General features: G+C 33.6%; 4 protein-coding genes across 4 annotated transcripts; 1 reads left to right on the top strand and 3 right to left on the bottom strand.

Annotated features, from left to right (window-relative positions):
* Positions 1 to 3,357: 3,357 nt before the first annotated feature.
* Positions 3,358 to 4,275, top strand: LOC123899807 (putative uncharacterized protein DDB_G0288537). The gene has a single exon (XM_045951034.1). It carries the CDS (start codon positions 3,444 to 3,446, stop codon positions 4,089 to 4,091), a length of 648 nt encoding a protein of 215 aa, XP_045806990.1. The 5' UTR covers positions 3,358 to 3,443; the 3' UTR covers positions 4,092 to 4,275.
* A 1,481-nt stretch (positions 4,276 to 5,756) lies between these two features.
* On the bottom strand, positions 5,757 to 10,065 carry LOC123899805 (signal recognition particle 54 kDa protein 2-like). The gene is made up of 9 exons (XM_045951032.1): positions 9,537 to 10,065; positions 9,344 to 9,443; positions 9,033 to 9,186; positions 7,867 to 8,017; positions 7,635 to 7,783; positions 7,013 to 7,113; positions 6,728 to 6,882; positions 6,519 to 6,633; positions 5,757 to 6,408 (listed from the first exon to the last, which is right to left on the bottom strand). Exons 1-9 carry the CDS (start codon positions 9,765 to 9,767, stop codon positions 6,083 to 6,085), a joined length of 1,482 nt encoding a protein of 493 aa, XP_045806988.1. The 5' UTR covers positions 9,768 to 10,065; the 3' UTR covers positions 5,757 to 6,082.
* A 2,017-nt stretch (positions 10,066 to 12,082) lies between these two features.
* LOC123899806 (ESCRT-related protein CHMP1B-like) lies at positions 12,083 to 12,917 on the bottom strand. The gene has a single exon (XM_045951033.1). The coding sequence runs from the start codon at positions 12,823 to 12,825 to the stop codon at positions 12,301 to 12,303; it is 525 nt and encodes a 174-aa protein (XP_045806989.1). The 5' UTR covers positions 12,826 to 12,917; the 3' UTR covers positions 12,083 to 12,300.
* Positions 12,918 to 19,548: 6,631 nt separating this feature from the next.
* On the bottom strand, positions 19,549 to 21,271 carry LOC123899804. The gene has a single exon (XM_045951030.1). The coding sequence runs from the start codon at positions 20,817 to 20,819 to the stop codon at positions 20,181 to 20,183; it is 639 nt and encodes a 212-aa protein (XP_045806986.1). The 5' UTR covers positions 20,820 to 21,271; the 3' UTR covers positions 19,549 to 20,180.
* Positions 21,272 to 22,279: the final 1,008 nt, after the last annotated feature.

Genomic DNA, 22,279 nt, shown 5'->3' with positions numbered 1-22,279 from the left:
CCCATCTTCTTCTCATAACAACGACCCTTTCATGTTACTAAGAGACAGGATAAACTATGACCAATATTTGACCAATATTTTTTTATAAAAAAAGTAAATTCGGTTATTTGTCTCAGTTGATAAGGAAAGAACAAACTCGAAATTTATCACTCAAAGTTTATGCTCAAGATATTACAATTGCGTGTTTTATTTTATATGGTAATAATTTGTATCTTATTTTTTTTTATCATCGGAGTTTCATGACATGACATAGATGGTATCAAAATTTATGATACAATACCTTATTTAAGGTAATGTATCATCAATTTAATATCATTAATTTAAGTTAAAAAATAAATATAAAAGGAATTATTTGTTAATAATGTTTAATATCCAAACTGATATCACAATTTGAACAAAATATGTATGAGTTGCATAAATATTACATGACATTATAGGACCACTTATTAGTATGTATAATATTCAAAGTGGTATCATCAAATAAACAATGTTTAACATATTATTTAACCTTTCTTAAAAAAAAACATATTATTTAACCTTTAAATTTATTTTTGTTAAAAGAATCCTCTAAATTAACCAAACTTTTCACTAATACTAGTAGATTGGGGTACACGTTATTGAAAATAAGCTTTGTTTGTGCAACTTCAATGTAAGTGTATACGATACGTGTCAAGTAGTGTACAAATTGTTCCAACTCATCATAGATTTCATCAACTTTAAATCTTTAATTTACAATGGAATTTCCCATTAATTAATTAATTAATTATCATATGGAAAGAAACACGTAGTTAAAAAGTAGTAATGCGTGGCGCCGATTACCGCTCTCAAAGAATTGTGGGCCGGCACGTTAATTAAGTTAAGAATTAAGATAAATAAATGGTAACGATAATAACATACAATAAAATAACCTATAAATATTTTACAGTCTTGTTCAAAGCCAAAAAAATTATTTTATTTTTATTTTTAAATGCCAGGTTTGTTCAACAAAGCATCCCATAACATTCTCAAATCTTGACAGAACCAAACAATGGGCAATTCGATCGCCCAATGTTTGTAAAAAAAACTGCTTAGGTGGATCACACCACAAATCAAAATTATAGCTTCTTATTTCTTTATCTATCAAGTTAAATATTTTGTTATTTTACCTAAACAAACTTTTATTTAATATAATATATATATATATATATATATATATCCTTTCTCAAAAAGACAGCCTTAAATAACTACCCATTTTACTAAGCATATTCAACAATTGTAACCTTTGCTTAAAATATTGACTTTTCCTCAAAACAATTATAAATCAGTTTTATATTTATAAAAAAATAAGGAAATAATAAATGAAAATAATAAGGTAAAAGTTATAAGTGAATACTCTACTTTAAATAGCATCTCAAAAAAATCTATAAGTTAGTTTAATAAGATTGTTACCAAGCAAATTAATTTTTATCAAACAAGCTTATAAACTAGTTTAATAAGCTATAAGCTAGTTTATTGAACTTACCGGAGGGGTCTTTTGGGGGTGTGCGACATGTGCGACGGCATAAGGCCTCAGAAAAATAGGGGCCTCTAAATTTTTTGTACAGGGTAGTAGTATTAGTAAATGAGAGATATAAAACTATGAATTGCAGGCTTCCAAATGAGAGATTGTGAAGTACAAATACTTGATATTCTTTTTATTCCAAAATGATTGATTTATTAGTTACAAAATGTCCTAAAAGAGATTTTTCTATTGTGAATAAATTTTTTAGACGCTTTATAGCTAATTGTTATACTATAGTTTTATCAAATGAAGAGACGTGTAATAGAGATTGTCTTGTTTCTTAGACGCTTTATAGCTAATTTTGCATTGTTTCTTTTATTATGCCTATTTTTAATAAATCTTCAACTTTTTGGAGACGCCCCTATTGTTAGACTATAAATCTTTTTATGTTAATTACAAGAATGATTATATTTTATGTTATTTGCAATTTAAATCAATGATGATTTTTTTATAAAAATAATTACGTTTTTTATTAAAGGATTACTTTTATATTTTACACAGAGCCTCCAAAAACTCGGACACGCTCTGCTTACCGAACACACTCTTGGTAATGTGCTAACACCACATTAAACATGCTCAATTGTCCTTAATTATACGTTCATTGTGCAAGCTTCGTTTTGAGACAACAATTAATCGCACAATTTTCCTCTCTACTACTATTTTTTTCCTCTACTTTATTTTCATTGATCGTGTCAAATATACTATTGAACTATAGTTTGTTTCTGGCCGTGGCATAATTTACTTGTCTAATGTCGACTACGTTGCTACAAAATAAAAATATTGTTTAAAAGGTTTACAAAACTATGGTTTGTCTTGATAATAACATTTTTCGTTTTTTAAAGGATAATATGCACTTCAATTTCATGTCAGCTCAGCAGAGTCACCAAGAAACATAAACTAATAATTTTTCATTATTCTTTTCCCCAAACAAAAAATCACAATTATTATAGAATACAGTAATAATATTGAGACATTCATATTTTTTTTATTCTTCACATTGCTAAAAAAAACATTTAATTAATACTGTTAAATAGATGGTTAATTTAATTCACGGTTAAAATTATGATTGATATAATACAACATTGATGTTGGAAATGATGTGGAGTATTATTTGAAAACATTTTAACACTCAAATTAGTAAGAGAGAGAAATTTGAAATAGAATGGTTGATTTGTATACCTTATAGTGTGCTTAAAGTATGGTAATTATATGGCATCGGGATGAAACCGTTCATGTGTAAAGTAGGGGCCGTAACCGACAGAACCCCTACTCCAATTGACGGTTGAGTAGCCGTTGGACGGCATTAATCCCATTAAGACATTACGAATTTGGGAGAATTCAATATCACTATAATTGGTTATTTGAATCGAGTCCATAAAAAATTAATCCACGAAATGATGAAGGTCTCCGTCTCAACTTTGAGCTAGTCTAAAAGAGTGATTAATCATAATCACACATTAAGTGTAACGAAATAAAAAATTAGGCATTCAAACTCATGATCTAAACATATCAAATATCTATCTTACTATATCAAATGAGTTATACTTACGAGTGAATGTAATATAAATTAATCACGCACCGGATTAAATTTAAAAAAATGGATGAAGATTAAATATTTTAGTAGTCTCTTAAATAAAAATAAAAAACAAATATTTTAGTATTATTATATATTTTTTTGAAACAATTTTAGTATTATTATATGATGAATAAAATAAATATACGAGACAGGTAACACAATTGCTCTGTTTTCCACCTTCATTTCCTTCCTATATAAACCATAACCGATACTTGAATCTGTTACGTAACTGAATTTCGAAAACCGTCTCAACAAATTTCTAATTCTTCACTTTCTCACTCTAAAACCCTCACACCCTCTCTCTCTCTCTCTCTGCAACTTTCAACAATGGCTATGGCTTTTCCTTCTTCAAGAAACGAAACGTCGTCGTATACACATTCCTATTCATCCGCCTTCGCTTCTTCATCAGTAACCAATTTCACTCCAAGAGCCTCTCCTGTAATCATGCAATCCTCTTCCTCCACCGCTAACGTTAAACTCCACGGTCACCGCAATTCACCTCCGTCTCCACCGTCTTCCACCGTAAGATTCTCCGTTGAACAACGTTCAGAATCCATAACTGTGACGAAGGATTCAAGAAACAACAACGCTGTTTCATCGTCGTCAACAACCGAGAAACCGGCGAGGAAGTGCATGTGTTCTCCGACGACACACGCCGGATCTTTCCGTTGTGCTTATCATAAACGGATGGCGGAGCAAGAACAACAACGGCAACAGAAACAGAAACAGGAACAGAAAGAAGCGCAAGTAGAGAAGCAGCAACAACAACAACGGTTGCAAATTGCGTTGTCAAGGAATAGAACGGTGAATCTTCGTAGATCGGCGATGAAGAATTCGCTGATGAGAATCGGAGTTGAAGGTGAAATAATGAAAAGAACTTTAACGAATCTGATTAGACCTTTATCGCATTTGCTTCGCCGGCGGGAAGCTTTTGAGCCGAAGCCGAGCCGGCTCTCTACTATGTCCAAAGCTTAGTGAATCTTTTTCTTTTCTTTTTGGTTTTTCTTTCCCTCGTTCTTTATGTGTTGTTGTGTGAATGAACGTGAGGAACACGCGCTAGCTTCTTTTTTGTTTTGCTTTTGTTTTGATACTAGCGGAATATACAATATGGAAAATTAGTGGTTGTAAATTTTTGTGATTAGTTTTATTTTTAATTGTATATAGTTTCTTCTTAATTTCTTTGGAGCGAAATAACTATGGTTGTTTGCTTAAGAATTTTCAAAGTCTGAAATATTTTAGAGTAATTGGTTAGATATATTGTATTATTGTAGATCATATTGCATTTTGATAGGTTATTGAGACTCATCAAAATTAACGGTTTATGAACTTTTATTATATACCGTTAATTTTGATAGGTCTCAATAACACATCAAATGATTTTCAATTTTTTTAAAAGTTTATATGGATGATCTATATAATATAAACTTTCCATCAAATAATAAAGGTTATTGTCTTATTGATAAGTGGTGCATCATGAACCCCTTGATTAACTTTCCAGCCTCTTTGTCATGTATGAATAATAAGTGTTGTATAGTATTACACTATAGTTTATGCGAAGGGGTTCACACCTCTTCCCTTCACTAATATTTTTTATAACTCTATTATATAAGAAAAAAAATTATTTTTTAAATACATCGTAAAACTAATATATCTAAACTATATTAGAGATTAGATACATCACTTTTACAATGTATCTAAAAAAGAAAATTCATATACCTGTTTTTTTTAGAAGCTTTTCATATACATTTTAATATTAAAAAATTTCTACCGTATTTATTTTCTATTGTTGTACATATTACATCAATCAGATCCATACGTGCACGGGTCGAAAGTTCTAGTTTGGATAAAGCTTTCTCAAAGAAAGTGTTATATGGGTGAATTTTTAGATAATGTTCTCTCAAACAAGTGAGTTTTACTTTTTGCACCTCCGGTGTACTCATGATATTTCAAATTTACCCTCTTTGCAGAAACAGTAATACCTCAATCATAAGCCAATTATCACATTTAGCAAACAAACCAATCGTTGTTTGTTTCTTCGAGCTGATTGTGGTTAATGTGATTGCTACATATACTGTATGCCTTAGAGTTGGTTAGTTTGTAATGCCAAACTTTTTTCTCTTGTGGTTGCCTTAAGGGAAGATCTTAACGGGAGAATATCGGGCATAGGACAGTATTCTCTTGTGCACATTTTCCTTTTGTGATCAATAAAGATATTGGAACGAATAAACTCCCTTTTCTCTGTTGTTCTACCAAGAAGCCTAACAATTGGTCCAACCTGTCGGATCAAGATGGTGAGTGCTACGGATAATCGTACGAACACCTTGGAAAAGTGGGTCAACAATCAAGAAATCTCATGCTAGAATTGAAGACAAATGCCAGCGAAAATAGATCAAATTAGAGAATGATTAATTGATAGAATATGATAAAAGAGTTACTTTTTGAACTCAAGAAGAATAAGTCCTCAAATTGTAGTGGAATCTGTTAACAAGAATGACAATGATGGATGTAACGAGACTGATGGTGAAAAAGGAGAGCAACCAAAACAAGTGGAAGTGGAACTCTTCACTTTTGAATGTGAAGAGTTCATAGAAACTACTGATTTCATGTGTTTATAACTCCACCGCAATTAATATCAACTTGTGGTTAATTCAACAATTTCATTGCAGCCACCTATTCCTTCAATCAAATACAAAAAAGTAATGTAGCATTTGTTTTACATGTTACTCAATTATGAAAAATTATCATCATTTTTATAACAGGATGCCTTGGATTTTGCTATCCAAAACTAAATAAGTCAATATACATACAACCAAGAAAAAAAAATTGTACAATAAAGAAACTAGCATCCAGTTGAGGCTTTTGCAGTCAACAGATCAAGTACAATAAAGAAACATAGTGTAGTTCTGAAATGTCTGTTGCTGTTGTCAGGAAGAATGCTCCACTATTATGTCCTGCCCAACCAACAGTTATTCACCACCACCAAACATTCCCATCATGTCTCTAGAAGATCCCATCTGCTTCATTAAGTTTTGTAACCCACCCATGCCACCAATTTGCTTCAGCATCTGTGAAGGGAGGGCATTGGCCATGTTCTGTGCATTCATATTTCGAGATAGGGCACTCATGTCACCCTTCTTTGGTATTTTAAGCCCTTTCATTTTGCTCCATAACTTTGCAAGACGTTTGTACTCTTCCATCATGTCTAACACTTCCCTAACTAGACGACCAGAACCTCGGGCTATTCGCATCATACGTGATTCATTTATGAGCTTTGGGTTTGAACTATCCAACTCTGAAACATTAGCCATTAAAGCTTGGAATGTCAAGATATATTATACATTATTTAAATGATAGCATAAATACTGTATGCATAAAGTTAATATTTTCAACGATCACGCATACCTTCATTTGTCATTGAATCCATTATTGTCATGTAACGCTTAACTTTTGCCTGGCTTTCTTTCTCTTGGCCTTTTGGCATTAACTCAGAACTAAATCCTGGAAGCATAGAAAGTACCTACACATATCAACTCGAAACCAGTCAAATAAAATAGCAGCTCCTAATAGTTAATTAGTATATGGAAACAATCGAACATAATAAGGTTATTAACCTGGCTCATAGGACCCATACTAAGCATGTTCTGAAATTGCTCATACATAATCCTCAAGGTGAAGCCTTCTGACAACTTTTGAAGCAATTCAGGCTGTTTGTCCATAGGAACAATGTCGTGTATTTTGTCCACAAACCCAGACAAGTCCCCCATTCCTAGTTCAAAAGGCAAAAGGCATTTGATAATGATTAAAAATTATATAGTTTTAGGTACTTAGTAGGTATCACATGTCCTTGATATATAATAATGCATTGAGTGAGCAGAAGAAAATAAAATAGTACACACCTAATAGACGACTAACAAATGGCTTAACTTCAAAAACTTCAAACTCATCCATATGTTCACCAGTTCCTATGAATATGACAGGACTCTTTGTTGCTGCAACACTGCACATATAACATCAGTAAGACCAGTGTACCCATAGCGCATAATACATACATACATACAAAATTACAAATACAGGTTTGCCTCGTCTAAAATGAGCTCTCACTTTAGAAGGACATCTCAATTCTCGGATGACAAAAGCAACTACCGATATTTTAAAACATTCATAACTTCTTATGCATGTAATAATATCAATAATTGAATTTTTTTATTAACAGTTAAGATCTCTTGCTTTAATTTCTAAAGTGAATTGCGGACTTTAGATGAGCTGGATACTACAAACACGATAATTTTACAAGCATATAATACTAATTTTCCAAATTCTTCCAAATAATACAAATATATTTTCCATACAATATAGAATTGAAACCACGGGGATAGTTCAAATTTTAGATGAACAAATATCCAATACACTTGCATCTATGACTTTGATAACAGTGTATTATAAACTGCTGTTTAATTTAGCTGTGCATAGTTGCAAAAATCGAGAGTAAATATAGTTGCCCCTGGTATCAACACTTACGCGCTAAGAGAACCACCACCCTTGGCATGGCCATCCATTTTGGTAATAATTACAGCTCCAACGGCAACACTCTGTTTAAATGCTTGGGCCTGATCAAAAGCAGCCTGACCAATACTGCTATCCATGACAAATATAACAAGATCCGGGTTCTAAACAACGGAAAGAAAATATACTATCATTTATTGCGTTTTTGAAATAGATATCAAATGCATATAGCAAAAACAAGACCTACCGTTGCTTCCGACACTTGGCGCATTTCTTCAAAAAGAGCTGCTTCTTGTTTGTGCCTCCCACTGGTATCAACAATTATAAGATCACGGTTTTCTTCCTTGAATCTCTCCACACCTTCCACGGCAATTTTGACAGGATCTGACTCCATATAACTGTAGAAGAAGAATGGGGGCATAGCAGTGCAATAATTACTTGATAATTGAAATCACTGACAATGAAATGCAACTCATAGAGAAGATTCCAGTAGCAAATTGTATTAAGCACTGCATTATCATAACTAATCTGTAAGGACTTCTAACAACTTAACAGGAATACAAAGTGGTGGGCATGATGCACCCTTCCAAAGAATAAGGAAAAATGAAATGTGAAACCACAAAAAAAGACTATACGGATAACCTTCGGGAAAAAGGGACAAGTTCGCTTTATGTTTTCACCTAGCAATATATGATACCTTCCAAATTACCCACATGTTTTTAATGAGCCAACAAATTTCCTTTTTCCTTAACCTTTGAAGTTCACCCCCGTCTTTTTCCATAGTGTGCATTTGTTTACAGGTATAAGAACATATATTCCCAGGAATCATGTGTTCCTAAGAATAATATTACCATGAATAACATTTCCAGGTGCAAATTACATGTTAGTTAACAACATAATATTCCCACAAATATTTCAAATTTATTTAGTTAAAAAAAGTGGTAGAATGAAATGAAGGTGGGAAGTTACAGTTGGGCTATGTTTTAAAATAACCTTTTATTCCATGGGAGCATAAGATTTGTGCCCTTTTAGCACGCAGAATGAAAAAGAGGGAAGACACAAATAAAGTACTCCTATATTCCGAGTCCATGAAACCGAGAATACTTTAAGTGGCTAAGCCTAAGATTGTTCATCTCATAGTTTCATAATTAACATAAACACCGTAAGTGGCTAAGATGCAAGCCATGAATAAATAATAACTAAGGGTTATGATCCATTATAACATGAACAACCACGATTTAGTCATCGGATGGCATTTATACAAAACAATAAGTCATTACTCTACACTCTGACACTACAGTTCAGTTCAACCATCTACACCTCTACACTCTGGCATTTATACAAAACAATAAGGCAGCAATACTATATTGGGATCTTACAGACAAACAATATTAACCTACAACAAGCATGTACCTTCCATAAAAAGGGGTTTTAGCTTTAGTAGCATTTTGCTTCAATTGATCAAATGCACCAGCTCTAAATGTATCTGCACAAACTAAAGCCGGCTTCCATCCTTTCTTCTGATAATAATGCGCATATTTTGTACACGTTGTAGTCTTTCCGGAACCTAAATTCATTTTTAAAAAATACATAACATTAGTATCTCTCTACATACTGCCAAATTAACCTAATCTAAGTTACATACACATTACATAATAATTAAATTCAATATCATATCATAAAGATAAAGAATCAAAATTTGAAATTGAATTGAATTAGCAAACCTTGTAAACCAACAAACATGACAACACTTGTTTTTCCTTTTTTGGGAACAAAAGAGGATTTTCCAGGATCTAACATTTTGCAGAGTTCGTTAAACACAGCCTACAAAAAAAAACACTACCATTCATGAACAAAAAAAATTTCATTTAGTAACAAATTTTTATTTACAAACTGAAAATTTATAGAATCTGTTACTTGTTGAATGATTTTGCGTTTGTTGTGACCGGCGGCGAGATCTTGAAGATTAACAATCTTCTTGATATTGGTTCGCATGTCTCGAACGAGTTCGAATTGAACATCTGATTGAAGAAGAGCTCGATTGATTTCGTTGAGACAATCATTGAGGACTTTCTCGTCGATCACTGTTGCATTGCTCATCTGCTGAAGAGCACGAGTAATGCTCCCTCCTAACTGTGCAAGAACCATCTTGATTGATTCTACAGATCAATTGATTTCGCTGGATTAGGGTTCCGATGAAGAAGATGATGATTGATGAAGATTGGAATGAAGAAGGGTTTGGTCTTTTTCGTAAAATTTTGTAAAATTTATAAAATTTATATTTATTTTAATGCAACAATCAATTTATAATATAATCTTTTAATGCAACAATCAATTTTGTAAAATTTATATTTATTTTAATGTCACCACATGATCCACGTTAGAAAAAGCCTTATAAATCTCCTAGACCCAATTCAACTAAAATCTTCCAATTACTTAAAAATTATATATATATAAAAATATATACACAAAGGCAGAAGGAATATATTTGTGATTGAAAAGTTAGAGTTGGACTGTTTGGTAACACTGACAAGTAAACCAGAATTTGTCACATGATGATGATAATGACATGCAAGGTAGAAAAGAAGAACTATGGCGAAAATGGAAACAACAAAACACTTTACAACTGTTTCAAAAACAAAATACTTTACAATACTTCAAATTCTATTTTACACTAAATTTCTTGTGATCCATAATCTTCGCATTCATAGATTACCCCTTCAACAATCAACACCAATTCTATTCATGTGAAGGTACCACATCTCTATTTCTTTTCTGTTGCTCTTTTCACATTTCCAAATCCAAGTTATAGCTAGTTTTTTCAGCAACACTGACACATGTGATTACACCTTATTCATTTTCTCAAATTATTATTTATGGTCAGTGTTTGTGTACGTGTTTCATAGTGTAGTTGTTTTCTTCCTTTTCTCAACAAAACAACATAGTTCATTTGAGTTATTAGGCCGAAGCAAAATGGCGAAGCTGGTTATGAAAGCCGGTAGTAGACCTCCATGGGTGGGACTAGCTGCTGCAGTTTGGATCCAAATAGCTGCTGGACATGCCTACAACTTTCCTCTATACTCCTCTGCTCTCAAATCTGTGTTGGGTCTCAATCAACAACAAGTGACTATTCTTGGAGTGGCCAATGATGTTGGAGAGAATTTTGGTCTGCTACCTGGTATTTCCTGCAACAAGTTCCCTCCTTGGGCTTTGCTCCTTTTTGGTTCTGTCCTTTGTTTCTTTGGTTATGGTGTTATTTGGCTTGCTGTTAGCCAAACTGTTTCCAATTTGCCCTATGTTCTGGTAACTATGCTGCATCACCAACTCTTGTCTCTTCTTTTTCTTAGCACCCTCATTTTAAATATATTTTGTTTTCCAAAGGAACGAATGCTTAGTTTCCTAGAAATGTGACGAAGCTTCAATTATGATGTTTTATGTATTGATTATTAGTAGTTTTTGTTATTATATTCTCCGCAATCATGCATTCATGAAGTCATTGATCTTGCCCTTTGATAGAAGTTCTGAGCTCTCATTGATTTCGTTGAGTCATAATACGAGTCATCAAATTGCTCAGGTCCCTTGACAATAAGGAATTTGGTATATCCTATGAAGCACTAACATAGACACACCAGACACATCGAAACTTATAATAATTTGAAAAATGAATGAAATTGAATATAACTATGAGTTGGACATTAGACACTTTTTTAATATGAATTGTAGGTGCTACATAAGATATACCTATTTAAGGTTTTTTTTTCCCTGTTTATCACTTGTTCAAATCATCATTCTGTCAGACTCACACATGCTTTCTATTTTACTTGAATGACTTTCAAATCAAACTTTACCCTCATGACTTTGCACCTATGGCTCGCACTTTGTGTTGCCACAAACAGCAAGAGAAATTGGTGGTTAAATAGAATTATTTGGATGAACGAGAATGGTAGATTAAGAGAGATTGTATAGCCACATAACTGTAATGCTGTATGAATACCAAACATAGCTTGTGAAGATATCCTTATTGCTTGGCTAGCAACACATTGTCTGAGTATTTATGTGATTATGTTTACTTAAAGAAGAGAAAAAATCAACATGTTGAAGAAAGCACTGGTGTTTACTGTTGTATCCAAAATTCTTCTGATACCAAACTTTTGTTTCATTAACTCAATGCTGCATTTGTGGACTACCTAAAGAGGTCGCATATATTAATGTCAAAACTCATTAATTTGCTTCCAAAACTTCCAAACTATAGCAAAATACAACTAGAAGCATTCTATTCTTTTTTGTTTGTTTGGAGAAGCTAACTTAATTAACCCACCCAAATTGGCACAATGAGAGAATCGAACATGAGACCTTAAGGAGGAGCACTCTCCCAGGTCCGAATACCACCGGACCAACCCAGCATTCAATTACCACACACAAACACCAAGCAAGCATAAAAATTATAACAAGCAATCATATTATGCAATGCAAACAACATAACATAACATTATCTCTTAATGTTAAATCTTACCCGCCAAATTCAGTTAAAAATATACACAAACCACTCTTGAAAAGCATAAACATAAAAACATAATAATAATAATAATAATAATAATAATAGTATAATAACTAAGAGTGGATTCTTAATTCGAAAGATTAACATTACATTAACCTCTATCTCTCTCTAGCTTTAAGCTCCTCAAGATGCCTCAAGACCGACGGAAACCTCAAGTCCATACTCATCCGCCACCTCTTGCATCACACTGTTAACATCATATTCCGGTGTAGAAGGCGATGTAGATCGAGCCATAGGGAGATGCATAAACTCCGCTTGAACATCCATATTCACAAACTGCATCTCAAATACATACAGCGTCTCTGACAACTTCTGCAAATCTCCAGTCGCAAGAGAAGATTCAAGCGATTTCACGATGTTTCCCATCGCTTCACTGATCGTCCACGTCTTCGCCTGTGGACCGAGGCTACCACTGACGGCGCCCAATCGCATACGTAATTCGAGGCAATTCATCCGCTCCTTTCGTTTTCTGATCGCGTTTTCTGCGTAGATTCGTGCATAGTCCATGTTACCGTTTTCGACCGCTTTCTTTACTTTGAGTTTCTCCGCATTCTCTTCCTTTTGGCAATTTCTTGCTCGTCGTGAAAGCGAACTCGAGGTGAATCTCAATTGCATGATACGATTCACGAGGTTTTCTGTGTTCTCCATGGTTAGGGTTTGTTAATTTTTCAGAGATAGAAACCAGCGACGAAAAGAGAGAATGAAAATTTTGAATAGGATTGTTGTGATTTTTATCACTCTTTTGACGAATTGATTGAGCGGTTTTGTTGTAATTTCCTATTTTCCAACTTAATGGGCTTCTTCCGCAAACCATCCTCCTTCGAAAATTTCTCAATGTACCCACCATTTTCTCCCGCACTCCCCAAAAAATTCGGAAAACATTTTCCGAATTTTTTATAGTGTAAATTTTACACTAAAAAATAGTTCGGAACGTATTTTCCGAATTTTTTTAGGTGCGCTAGGGAGTGCGCGAGAAAATGGATGGGTGCGTTGAGAAATTTTCTCCTCCTTCCCTCTCCGCGGCCCAAACAAGTTAACAAAACTGAAAACTTTCTGATTTTTTTTTTTGTTGAGAATTACTTTTGTCACCCTAACGGTTACTCGCGCGTCCTACGATTTTTCAATTCGACTTAGGTAGCGGAGGTTACAAAAATCAGAAATTTTGAAAAATAACCTCCACGACTTAAGTAGCAGACGTTATAAAGGTAGGGTGTTTTGAGGGGTGTCCGCTACTTAGTATGTTGGTAATTTCATAGGGTGCGCCCATGAATCAGTAGGGTGGCAAAAGGAGATATTTTTTTGTTTGACATTACAAACTTATTTTATTCCATTCATGATAATAATAATAATAACTAGCGGGTCACACAGGGCGCATTCCGCTCATGTCTATGTTTAACTTATGTCCAAAAAAATAAAATAAACGACATGTCTTATGGTGAGTTTGTTAATAAAAGATTTTTGTTGCTACAAAAAAAAAAGTGTCTTTTGTTATGACGACTTGGTGAATTTGTTAATAATAGATTTTTGTTGCTAAAAAAAATCAAGGGTATTGTTGGTATCGACACCAAATTGTTTTTGTATCCTCTTATATATAGGGTCTGTTTGTTATAGATTTTTTTAAAATGTATTCTCATAGTGTTAAATAATTCTGTGTAAATTTTTTTTGCAAAGAAACTTTTTATAGAAGTTTCAAATGAAAATTTGGTTTGAATAGTTATTCTTAAACTGTTATTTTAAGTATTTGATTATTTTATTTAAATTTTTTTTGGATATCAAAATTTTGAAAAATCATTTAATAGATTTTCATAAAAATCATTTTTGAAATACAACTTTTTGAAAAAATTGTGATTTTGCATGTTTTTATCTTCAATTCGATTGTGCAGAGTATCTTTCAATTCGATTGTGCGCGCAGGTGTGTTCTATGTAGCAATGCAATTCGTATTGTATTTATATGCCAATGAGATTATAGACGTTGCATATGACCGTTGATGAAGATAAGATTGTCAGCTTGAACTTGACTTGACATGGATTTGAATATCGTCCAAAACTGAACAAGATCGAGTTTCAGCTACTTTGGCTTGATGCAGAGAAGACTTTCCATTCTAAGCTAAAAAGACAGACACACCACGTTGCTTCCTTAAGACTAGGGATAAAGTCAGAGAGCTATCCTGAACCATTGGTGTAGTCGCTTTCGTCTTTGATAAACGTGTTGATTCAATGATTCAAGCTTCATAACCAAGTCTTCAAAAGGATTAAAGATCTGTGCAGAGGCTATATCATCTTCTGAGCTTCCAACTTCTGAAGCTTACAACTTCTGAACGTTGGTATCCTCTGAGCCTTCAGAACTTCTGAATGGTCATCTTCTGACATATCATCAGAACTTATCTTCACAATACTTCTACATACTTAAAAACAAATTTTAGTACTTCCAGTTGTACATTTAATATTTTGTTATCATCAAAACCTTTAATACTGATTTGGGAAATTTATAAATCTAAATTTTGTTCCAACACACTAGTCACTTTTTCCATCACATCTTGATAACTGAACAACACTTTCATTTGTTTACTACAAGAATCATAGTTCTTGCCTTGCACGATTGGTAAATTTGCAGGAAATTGATCATTGTTGTATGTTGCCATGGTTGCAGTAATAACCAGGCTCTTGATGCCAGATGTTGGCGCAACAAAAACAAATCACACACAATCTAACACTGCACAATCACACACACTAGCTGCAAGATCACACACACACAAGCTCAACCCACGCCTATGAGCACAGAAACAGTTTTGCAGCAATGCAAGCAAGAAATGATCAATGGAGAAGAGAGAGTTTTGTAAGAGAAGAATGAAAGAGAGAATGATTGAGGAAGAAGAGAGAAAGTATTATTCATCCACTTATAGGTCACACACAATAGTTACAATAAGGAGGGTATATTATCACATACAAGTAACTAGCTAACTATGTAACTAACTTTCAACTTCCTAACCAACTTGATGAGTTGGCACTAACAAACTAACTAACTTTTATTAGCTAAAACATGAATTAACAAACTAAATTCTTAACACAAGAGACTCCGACGTTCAAATAAATATTTGCATGAAGTGAGAGGTTTAAGAGAATGGGAATATAATATTTGTTCTTCTGCGTGAGAAGGATATATACATCTCACGACCACGACGTTGATTGTTGTCGGAATAACGGCTGAAGAGTCAAATGTCGCATTCCAGAAGCGGAGGTTTATGTGGCCGTTGAACAGGATAACGTGACTTTGGACCAGTGTATAATTAGGTTAAATTTGACGCCCAACGCAGTCCAAAACACTACTTTTTTTGACATAGGGAAATTATGCTACTTAAGAACACAGTTAATCACATTCTCCATAATTCACTTGCATTTTCCTCAATTACACTTAATTATTTTTTAAAGTTTTGGTTCTAATTAACAAATTAAATGTATTTTTAACCGGCATATATAATAAAATAATGAAGGTTTGGATCTTACAACAACACTGCATGTTACTCATGTAGTAATGAAAGCGATAGGTTGTTTAGTTCTATCTGTTTGGTTCAAAGAACCGCCCAATTTTAATACTAGCTACTAAGTACTATAAAGGCAACAAAACGACAACGTTAAATACAAAGTTTTTCTTTTTCTTTTTCTTATAAAAAATAGTACAAATCATGAAAAGCCATGTATTTACTTTTTTGAATAAAATGAAAAGCCATGTGTAATAATGAGAAATCCTCATAACTGTGACTACGGTATAGCTCTATGTCAATTGTTTAACCAAATGAGAGTGACTAGTGAAGTGAGATTATTAGTATACAGTATGTAAGTATTTTTGTTGGGCTATCAAAAAAGAAAATGTAATATTTTTTTGGAATAAATGGAAAGACCATGCATTATAATAAAATAAAAGATAATTTAATTCTTATGCACTGTATTCTTCATATCAATATTATATCATATATGTTGTAGTAGTTCTATCCTCCTTGCTTAGAAAATGATAGCTAGAATAACAAATCCAACTCTAATTGATTACAAAGATTAGTCAATTGTGCTTATTATACAATTCTAATTGATGTAGTTTCCTATTATACAATTCTAATTGTGCAAGAACTTCCCATTATAGTTACTTGTGTCGCAGTGTCAATGGTCTTAGGCTCTGATACCATATTAGTCAACCGTGCTTATTACACAATTCTAATTGATGTAGTTTCTATTATACAATTCTAATTGTGCAAGAACTTCCCATTATAGATACTTGTGTCACGGTGTCGGTATATGTGTCGTGTCTGATGTCAGTTTTTGTGCTTCATATCTTCCCACACAGTACCGTAAGAACTTAATCATGAAAGTGTTGTGAATGATGTTAGCTTCGTACCGCAATTTGAATGGTCTTGTGGAAGTTCTTTAGTATCTTATTCTTATATACTTAGTGTGAGCATATATGATGAGGTTATTATTAGAATTTGAGAGAATTATAAAAGCTAGATTGAGAGTTGAGGTTTGCACTACACTTATAAAGGATATTTATGTCATATCTCTAGTCAATGTGGGACTTCTACACAAGTACACAAGTAATTAACTTATTATGATCATAGCATTTTTGCTTTATGCTTCAGCTCTAGATGGCACTCTTTATGCTGCAACAGCTTTGCTTGGAATGTGCTATGGAGTTCAGTATTCTATAATGGTTCCAACTGTTTCTGAGCTATTTGGTTTGAAGCACTTTGGCATAATCAGTAGCTTCATGATGCTAGGAAATCCAATTGGTGCACTTCTTTTTTCTGTTTTCCTAGCTGGTAATTTGTATGATACAGAAGCTGCAAAACAAGGAAACTCCACCTTGTATGGTGCAAATTGTTTCAGTTTCAGGGTCACTTTCTGGTTTTGGCTGGGGTCTGTGGAATTGGTGCCATTTTGAGTATAATTTTGACACATAGAATAAAGGCCAGTATATCAGATATAAGGCCAACCACATATGAATTTGGCAAGGATCTTAAGCCAAACTCATCATCAAAGCTACAAACTTTCAATCAAAAACAGCCAAACCCAGGTGCCAAAAATCATCAACACAACTACTATTTTGCATTAAATAAAGCAATTCTCTTCTTCAAAATATAGCAATTGTGTTAACTCAATGAAAAAAAAAACAAATAAATTTTTATCAGAGCCTGGTTTCGATCCAGGGACCTGTGGGTTATGGGCCCACCATGCTTCCGCTGCGCCACTCTGATTTGTTAATAATATATTCAAACAACTGCTACAAATACCTACAAGCTTACAACTATCTGCAACAATTTCCCACCTTGGCTTTTGTTTTTTGTTGGTTATGTCCTTTGTTTCTTTAGTTATGGTGTTATTTGGTGAGTGATCTTTATGATTCACCACTTATACTTTATTTTATTATGCCAAAGAAATGAATGTTGTTTTCTAGAATGTGACTTTCTTTTTTTTCATTAACATTGAACAGTTTGAACTTTTAAGCAGTTCTTTCTTAACTTTGTATTGAGCTTGTGTTGTATGAGTAGTAGTACTCAATGGACTTGCTCCGTTATGTGCAAGGACTTACCATCATATATATATATATATATATTTTTGTCACGTTATCCGTATATGTGTCATGTCCGATGTCAGTGTTCATGCATCATAGCTTCGCGTGCACAATACTTTCTTCAATATGAACTGAATCATGAAATTGTTGTGAATCTTATGGTGTCAGCTTCTTACCACAATTTGAATTGTTGTGCAAACTGAATCATAATATATTTTGTGTGAGCTTACATTGATGAGGTTATCTTATGTTTGCTTCATGAATCATGATCACTTTTCTGGTTTTGGCCGGTGTCTGTGAAATTGGTACCGTTTTGAGTATAACTTTGACAATTACAATAAGACCAGTATATAAATTTCTATATGTTGGTGGTCCGTTTCGTCTGTCGCGTACTTTAAATCAATGAGATTGAACAGAACTGTCTGCTAAGTACAACATTTACAGAATTTATGCCGCAATTGTTCAATGAGCATATAAAGACTACTCTAAGGCTTCTATGTGCTACTACTGAAAATTTCTGAGCCTTAGGTGGTCCCTGGTTTTAGCTGATATGGGACACAACAATATTTTGTTCTTGTTGTAACTCTGAGAATGTGATCAAGAAATTTTTTGGGTGTAGACTGTAGATCAAGGAATTTACCAATATATAAATAGTAGTTAATGATTGTATAGTTTGAAATAAATTACTGGTAATGCTTCATTGTAAGAATCTATCTATTTATAATATATAAAAATTGAAGTGTGAATGTGGAATTAACATGTGAATATATAAGTTAATCCTTTATTATTAAGCCAAATCAATAAGTTTTAAAAATCAATAAGTGATCATCGATAATAATCATTTAAGGGAGGAAGGTAATTGGACAAAACTATGGATGCTCAATATTCCAAATAAGGTGAAATATTTTTGTGGAGGGCTCTTAGAGGTTGTTTTCTGGTGAAAGAAAGGTTGATCCCGAGAGGTGTGCAATGTGACTCAAAATGTATATGCTGTGATGTGAACGGAGAAAATGAATGGCACTGCTTCTTTAGATGTAAGGCTGCTCAAGAAGTGTGGATAGAGACTGCTGCTGGGTTCAAACAGCTGGTTTTTTTCCTCATTGAATCGATGGACAGCAATACTAGCTAAGGCGCAAGTAGCTATGTTACTATGGACGATTTGGTGGCGTCGAAATCAAATGTGCTGGAATGACAAAATACCATCAGTATTTGAAGTGAGACGCTGAGCACGAGATGCATTGGAAGATTGGTTGAATGCGAACCAGTATTGTATTGGTGCGTGCATACGAGATGCACAGGGAGGCTTCCTGAAGGATTTCACAAAGACAATTGAAGGACAGACAGAGATAAGAGAAGCAGAAGCAATAGCTATGTTAGAGACACTCAAGTGGCTGCAACATTACAGTATGCAAAGGTTCCACATTGAAACAGATTGCATCCAAGTTGTTCAAGGAATTGAAGGAAAAAATAGGAATAATATGGAGTTTGGAGTCATTAGAGATAATTGTAAGAGGTTGTTGAATTCATTTAATAACTGCAAGGTCAGTTATGTTCGGAGACAAGCTAACCGAGTCACACACGAATTAGCTCAGGCAGCTCGTTTAGTCACCAAGTTCTTGATTATTGTCCACCTTGTATCGAGACTTTTATAATGAATGAAATGCACTAAGCTTGAAATGAAATAAAGCAGATTCTGCAGACACCAACTTAAGCAAATAAACATCATGTTTTCATATGTACCTATCACAAGGGTCTTTCTTGATAAATGCAGTAAACATAATACTTTGATTATTCGGAGAAAGGCGCAAATATTCAGTGACATAACACCAAGATAATAACAAATATACTAAGTGTAAATATGTACTGTCAGCAAGATAAGTACAATGCATAAACTCTAATCCAACTCAAAGTATATGTTTTTTTGGTACAAAACTAAGTATATACCTCAATACTTCACTGCCAAGAACACATGAATCTGAGATGTAATTTCCCCCCTTAAAAACATAAACTTGTAATTAAAGTAAAGGAAGGAAACAAGTACAACCAAATTAGATCCTCTGCAGCATCAGTTAAATTAATCAAATTCACGAGAGGATATTTGATTTAACGCGAAGTTTGGCCGAAGAGATTGATTTAATGTGTTCGAGTCTTCAATTAATCCAACGACCGAAGTTTTGCTCGAGAGGATGCAGGAGATTTTGGATGCATCAGAAATCTCTCTTGACGGAAGCGCCTAAAAAACAAAAAAAAAATAGTCCTTCCTCTTTTTCCTCTCAAGCACAGAAGTACATAAAGTGTTGGAGAGAGAGAGAGACATAGAGAATCATAGAAAGTAAAAAGTGTGAGATAAAGATACCGGGGAAGATGCATAGGAGATTGAATCCTCTACAGCTGCAACATGGTGTTAGTTGCAGCTATAGAGAATTCAAATCCGAGAAAACTTTTAGTTTGGCTTTAGATCCTTGAACATGGTATCCCACTTAATCTCTTCAACAGCAGCAGACCAATATCCATTATCATCATCATCATCGTCGTTATCTTTACGTCGACCACCATCATCTCCATCCATCTTTTGCTCCTTTTGGAAATGATAAACAACAGGACTAGAAAAACCATCAAGATCACCAGACAAAGCAGGAACAACTACTGATGGCATGGAAGAATTACCATTTGTCAGAAACATTTTCTCTTTCTTAGCCACCACAAATTTTTTGTTCCTTTTCATCATAGCACTCTTCCATCTTCTTCCAAATCCATCACCTTGCCTTGTTGGCATCACCACAAGTGCTGATTCTTCGGTATGAGTCAAAGTCCTAACATAACTAGCCAAGGACTTTTTTGTCCTCTTGATTGCAGAAACAAATTTTGCAACTGGGTGTAGACTCTTTCTCTTGTCTTTTTTAGCAAGCTTGAGAATTTCTAATCTGTGTTTAGCTATAGAGATTCCCATGCTTTGGAGAAACTCATGGTTGAAGTAATTCATGTCTTCTTCTTCAAGCTCATTTTGTGCAAAGATAAGACCATAGTCATATACAAGTGATGGCTCAAGATTGGTTTTTGAAAGCCATGAGAACCAATCCATGGCTGCTGAGTTAAAGGAATTAACTCAACTAAGTGTGAACTTTGATATTTTGTATTGCTAATATTATGTTTGACCTTCAATTTCAAGTCTTATATCTATGAATATATATATAAATATAATAGTAGAAGGGTTGGATGGTAAGAAGAAAGTGGTAAGTGTGAGGAGTAGTTTAGACTTCTTCAAAATTGACTATATACTATGAAGTACAGAAACTTCTTAGATTAGATGTGTCTCAGTGTCGGACATGCATAGGTGTCTAACACCAACACGATACCGACACTTAGTTTTTTTTAATAAGACTGAAAATGACACTTATGATTACATTGAATTATACAAATTGTAAGATTGCAGTGTCAATATATTAAGTTACACACTCTGGTCTATGCAGTATATATTGGGATCGAGAATGAAGGGCCATGTATGTATGTAATCCATGTTGAAGTAACATGTTTGTTCCAATATGAGGCCAAATGTGATGAGAATTTATTTGTGGACAAGGTAATGCCGTCAATTAAGGGTAGATAAATGAGCCATCTTGTGGGAACCTACCACTAGTTTGGTGTATATGTATAGTAGTAGCTGAGAGGAGAGGGGCATATGAGACTTTTCAAGTTTGGCATTTTGTATAATTTAATTAAGGGATTCTTATTGAACATTAAATATTGTGATTGGGACTTGGGTTGTTGAACTGAATTCAAGGCAACTTATTATAATTAGTACTAATAAAATTTAATACGGTTGTTCTTGACACATGAATTGTTAAAGGCTGCAATTAAGTGTTGTAGTTGTATATGGATCATTAGATTTAGAGTGTATGATTGGTATCACTTTTGAATATACCAGAATTACGACGAGATTCACTGATTTTATAGAAGTTGCGGATAAGAGAGGAATGCATTAGGCAGAAGAGAGGAATGTATCATACAAACTTGAACGATATTAGAAGCGTATGCAAAACAAGGTGCCTGTTCGAAGATTTTGTGGCCGAAGGGAGTACGTATAAGAATTTATCAATCAGATCACTTATTTTTTATATTTACACACCCACACAAAATTCAATAGTGTTATAAATTGTTGGGTATGAGAGTTTGTATTGAAGAAAACACTAATCCCATGTAGAAAAAAGATATAAAGTCTAATAATATATACTAATTTATAAAGATACAGATTTCTCACCTAATTATAATCTAGTTGTTTTTTAGGATAAGTTAAGAATATTAAATATGACAGACGGATCCTATATAAATTAAAGACTAGGTTTGATATATCACAAAAAATGCTTATTATTTCTCCAAAGTAAAGAACAAAAAATAATCCAAAACTTGTGTTGTTGGGTTGGCTCAATGACAAATGGGAAAAGCTTGTCTCAACGCTTCATAAACGTTTGAAACATTTTGCGTTGTTGTTTCTGAATAGTTGTGGTCATGCCTTAATTATGCCTACATATGAAAATAAAAGAT

This window comes from Trifolium pratense, linkage group LG7, assembly GCF_020283565.1.
Source record: "Trifolium pratense cultivar HEN17-A07 linkage group LG7, ARS_RC_1.1, whole genome shotgun sequence".
NCBI lineage: Eukaryota > Viridiplantae > Streptophyta > Magnoliopsida > Fabales > Fabaceae > Trifolium > Trifolium pratense.
The sequence above is the reverse complement of the archived record's forward strand: the minus strand, read 5'-3'. Positions and strand labels throughout refer to the sequence as shown.